The following is a 4869-nucleotide window of genomic DNA, read 5'->3' on the forward strand; positions in this document are numbered from 1 at the left end:
TTCGCCTTCTCCGCCAACTGCAGAAGAAAAAGTCCTGCACCATGGACCGCTGCGTTGCACCGACGGTATATTCTCCCCCTCCTGTCAAGAAACACTCGGCGAAGCCCTACAACACGAGCCCTCCCCTTACCTTCGCTGTCGCCTCGAAAGCTGCCATGCACGCAGCCGCGCAGCACAGCGTGAGGGCCAACACGGCGAACAGCACGTGGCACACGGCCTTCATTCGTGTCGTCTTGGAGTCGCCTGGGTGTGCGTGTGTGTGGGTGGGTGGCCTTGCTGGTCTGCGTGGGGACGGAGGGAAGAAGAAAAAGGTGCACAAAAGAGAGAAACACGGCCGGCACGGCTCGCCGCGCACAGACACGCCCGCAGAGCAGCGGGTGACCGCAACAGCACTCGGGCACGCATGGGGCGGTTTCCGCAAGGAGCACACAGACACACGGAGGAAACAGAGAGGAAAAAAAAAAGAATTGTTGTGGAGTATGAAGTATCGTCAGCGCAAACGGCGGTTGTCTTCCTTTTACGGAGTTTAATCTTACGGTTACGAGTCCGTGATTTCCGTTGGAGGTGAAGCGAGTACTATCGTCGTGGATAACGCCTCGCTATTGCAGTTCTTGCAGGCATCGAAGTGCGTAGTTGCGCAAATCCGAGTCAGTTGTTCTTCTCATAATATTTTGAATAAGAGTCGCGTCTTTTTCGCGTAAGGCATCCTCAATAGCCAGTTGTGGCTGATGCAGCTGCATGAGCCACGCCACTCTGCCAGCGACACTGTCCAATTTTGGGATGAAGCGCAGGGCACTGGCTACTTGTGCGTGGAGAGCGAACTGTTCCACAAACGGCGCGTAGCCGATAGGCGGCGTCGAGGCAAGGCGACCGTCCAAGTCCCCGCCAAGTTTTTCCGCCTCCGTCCACCTGCCCGCGTCGCAAAGGGCACGCAACTTCGTGTGGGTGTACATCCGCGCACTGACGTGGTATTTGGCACGCAAGTCCTCCGCGTTACCGTCGTCGTCGTGCAGGAGGCAGAGGTAGAGTGTGCGTGCTACGCTGCACTGGAGGAAGCGTGGGTCACCGTGCTCCGCTGCAAGGCCTTGTTGCAACTCTACGAGCTTGAAGTGCAGAGACAACCACCGCAACTCATCATCCCTCGTTTCGTTAAAAAACGGTGAAAACACCAACGGATAGTTTCTCGCGGCACCAGCGGAAGTGGCCTGCGCAAAGCCCCCACTGACGTTGCGGTCCGTCTTTCGACAGTTCTCCAGTGCCGCCCATGCGTCAGGCAAAGACGGTGGCGCCAGTGGACGGAGTATTGTCTCGAGGTGCGTGTCCAGCTTTTCTTTTGTATGCCCATCGCCCTTCTCACCATGAGGCGAACGGCTTCGATGCGCTTTGGTATCAGGTGCATCTGCTTCCACCGCTGCCTTCGCCCCCGCCTCCGTCTGCCTTGACGCCTCGCGGTTCGGTGCACGTTTGTCCGCTTCGAGCGAAAGTGCAACGCAGCTCCGGGCACAGTAAAGCGCCAATGTGGAGTCGACGTGTTGTGCGCAGATTTCTTTGAGCATCGCTCGCCACACAGGCAGCAGGCGCGCCGCGAGCAGCATGGATGCCAAAACCGTTGGGTGGCCCAGTATCACGTTGAAGAGCTTGGCGCGATCCTCCACTGAGGCTATGGCGTAGGCGAGTGTCAGATGAATGAGATCGGCGTCATCGCCAAGGGCCGCCCAATGCATCGCGAGCTCCCACTCACCGACGAGCAGAAACACAGTTACCTTTCTGTGCACACTCAGGTCCTCGTTGAGTAGTGCGATGGCCAGTGCGCCGCGACCGTGGCGGAATGCAGCCAGAGAGCTCTCCACGTAGCTGGAACCGGGGTGCCGCCGCAGCACGTCTCGAATGTGGGCGTAGACGGTGTGATCGTCAAGTGCGTTGTCACGCACCTTGTGGCAGGACCACTGCGAAAGCAACCGCAGCGGCTTCATATTGAGGGCGCCTGTGATATCGAAGGCCAGTTGGAAACAACAGCGATTTGCCAGACGGTCCACCAGCACCTGCGCCTCGGAGGGGGAGAGGGCGCGCGTCTGCTCCAGCCCGGAAAGAGTGCAGTACTGCCGAAAGGAGAGCGGCATCCGGCACCCAGGGTGGCTTCGCACCGTGTGAAGCACACGCAGTCGCCGTACAATGTCCACAAAGGCGTCGGAGTCGTACCGCCGGTGCACTTCATTGGCGAAGGAGGCTGCGGCCAACAAGAGGTATTGCTGGTCCGGAGAAAACTCGCGCTCTGCGGCATCCAAGACGTCCTCAATGGCCCCAGCGAAGGTGGAGCTTCCCCACGTCGACAGTAATCGACACACGCGCGGCAAGCGATTCCCCCCGTCCGCGCAAGCGGCGACCAACTGTGCGGAGCGCGACAAGGGCTTTATGCGACACAGGGTGACAAGGCTCTTTGGCACCTGCTCCAGAAAGTAGCAGGCCCTCTCGGTGAGGACGCGAACGCCATCGACTTCCGCCACGGTAGTGACATGCCCACTGCCCTCGGGCTCCCAATCGAACCGTTCGTACTTCACCGAGGCCTCCGGCAGAGTCGGAATGAGAAGCGAGAACATTGGTGAGACCGTGCGTGATGGGTAGCCGTGGTGGGCGACGGTGTCGTTAAAGTGAAGCAGGACAAATGACGCCCCACACCACTCCATTTTTTCCGGCCCCCGGCTGCGTGAGCCCAAGGCCAGGGAAAACACAACAGAGCCCAGATTGCTCGATAAGATGTAGAGTTCCGCCCGGTCTGTAAATAGCGCGATGCAGAGACCGGTGTGATTTAACTTCATCGTCAAAACTCTGCCGGGTACACGCTGGCGTGCCTTTGTACGCAGGCCATGATTGGAGGTGAAGACGTGCAGCGTGCTGTCCCCTCTCTGGCCCTGTGGCCTGGCTGCCAGGTAGAACACCGTATCGCCATCATCGTTCCACTCGGCTGGGATGAAGTCAAGAGCGGTGGGGAGAAGCCCCGCCACAAGACGCTCCGGTGCCTGCAGCTTAGGGGCCTGGCGCTCGACGTGCATGAGGCCCCGCAGCCACGCGTTGGCGTCGATGCAGAACAATCCCTCCGGGCGCATGCAGGAAAGAATCGTCGGGACAACGGCAACCCCCACGGAATGGGAAGACGCGGGCACCGTGGCGTCTTGGAGGCGAATTGTGCAGGCGGAAGAGGCGCCATCCGCGCTCAGCGCGGAGCTTCCCGTGTGAATATCGTTAAATAAAACGCAGGCCTGCTGGTCCGTTAGAATGACAAGGGCTTCCTCCTTCGTCCACCCCACATCGATGGGTGAGCCCACACCGCCCGGAAGACGCAGCCGCGCCTGCAACTCACCAGCACTCGTGTACACGTGCACCGTGCAATCCACGTCTCCGCCGGCGTCGGCTGGGTGCGGTGCAGCGTGCAGAACGGCGATGGACCCCCCAAAAGGGGCAGCGCACGCAAAGGCACACGTGGCCAGGGAGAAGGGAGACGCCGCCCCCGCAGCCGGGGGGCCCGCGGGGGCGTCCCAGAACATGCGATCATACAGCGTGAGCTTCCGGCAGTACAACTCGGAGGAAAAGGGGAACCATTCGCCCAGACGCTCCACCATCACATGACGCCTCCCTACGCAGTGGAGGCGCAACACGGTCTTCCCTCTTCTCGCACGCAACGCACACCCCAAAATAATAATAGTAGTAGAAGTAATAATAACAATAAGAACCGCGAGTGTGAAGAAGTGAGGAAAAAAAAAAGAAATAATGAGACGCACGCACTTGCACACATACCGAACAGAGATGAGGTTTCTCGCAGAGAGGCCGCGCCACGGCATCCGGCACGCGAGAAACAACGCACGCTCTGGGACCTCAACTCGGACCACCAAGAGAAGGAAAGGAAAAGGAAAACCGCCACAACACTCCCCAGACTACTCGCGCGGGGGATTCTTATACGCGTCTAAGGCTGCTAAGCACAACCGCAGCTCCAATGTACTCCACTTCTGCGGCCCTACGCATGGCACCCGCTTCGCCAAGAGAGGTCCAGCAAGCTGCAAAACCTCCGTCAGCGTCATGTTCTTCACCCCAGAAAGGCCGATAAAGTCGTGGCTTGGGTACACCAACCTTGTGTAAAAGTCAGAGAAGAACCGCAGCTTTCTGTCGGTGTTGCCGGACGACAGGAGCAGCGCCTGTGGAGGTGATTCGCACAGCCACGCGTAGCAGTCCTCCAGCCATCGGTAGAACACATCGACAAGAAACCCCACAACGTCCTCCTCGCGCCGCAGTGAGCCGAGCGTCAGAGTGCTCCAATACCGACCGGAGACAACAGGGAACACACGTCGCGGCTCAAAGGAGGAGCCGTTCCCGTTAACGGCAAAACCAGCCTCCTTCAGTGCACGATACACCGCCGCTGTGTGATGCATCAACGGCTCAAAGCTGTCCGCTGCAACAATGACGCTACCAAGGAAAACGTGACTCTTTACTCCGCCACGCGCCAGCTGAAGGTTCACGTTCTGCAGTAGTGCATAAACGTCGTCCCGCACGCTTCGCTGCCCTGGGGGGCCTCTCGTAAATCGATAGGCACGCACCCCCGCTCCCACGACGGCCGGCACCGGCGGCGGAAGCAGAAACGCACTCAGCCGTTGGGCCTGGTCGGAGAGTGGGATGAGGCGCCACGGGGCACGGATTTCAATCGACGTCACCAGGAGGGTGTCGTCTACGCCACAGCAGCCAAAACGCACCACGTCGTCGACTTGTACGGCCACCGGTGGAAACCGCGTGCCGGCGACGAGTCCACGATGAAGTGCAGACCAGTCCATCACCACACCGTCCTCGTACCACTCGTGCTCCCACGCCGTACAGTACACGCCG

At 59.6% G+C, this 4869-nt stretch overlaps 3 protein-coding genes across 3 annotated transcripts, besides 1 other annotated feature; 1 reads left to right on the forward strand and 2 right to left on the reverse strand.

The window, feature by feature from the left end:
• Positions 1–530, forward strand: Tco025E_09087 (uncharacterized protein; the record flags this gene model as incomplete). Its single annotated transcript, XM_029375913.1, has 1 exon — positions 1–530. A coding segment is annotated over one exon (530 nt), but the record flags the coding sequence as incomplete, so codon positions are not given.
• A 69-nt stretch (positions 531–599) lies between these two features.
• On the reverse strand, positions 600–3617 carry Tco025E_09088 (putative vacuolar protein sorting protein 16; the record flags this gene model as incomplete). The annotated part of the gene is made up of 1 exon (XM_029375914.1): positions 600–3617. One exon carries the CDS (start codon positions 3615–3617, stop codon positions 600–602), a length of 3018 nt encoding a protein of 1005 aa, XP_029223965.1.
• Positions 3618–3689: 72 nt separating this feature from the next.
• Positions 3690–3727: a microsatellite.
• A 202-nt stretch (positions 3728–3929) lies between these two features.
• Positions 3930–4869, reverse strand: Tco025E_09089 (uncharacterized protein; the record flags this gene model as incomplete). The annotated part of the gene is made up of 1 exon (XM_029375915.1): positions 3930–4869. A coding segment is annotated over one exon (940 nt), but the record flags the coding sequence as incomplete, so codon positions are not given.

This window comes from Trypanosoma conorhini, assembly GCF_003719485.1.
Source record: "Trypanosoma conorhini strain 025E chromosome Unknown Tco_14.4_contig_00972, whole genome shotgun sequence".
Taxonomy (NCBI): Eukaryota; Euglenozoa; class Kinetoplastea; order Trypanosomatida; family Trypanosomatidae; genus Trypanosoma; species Trypanosoma conorhini.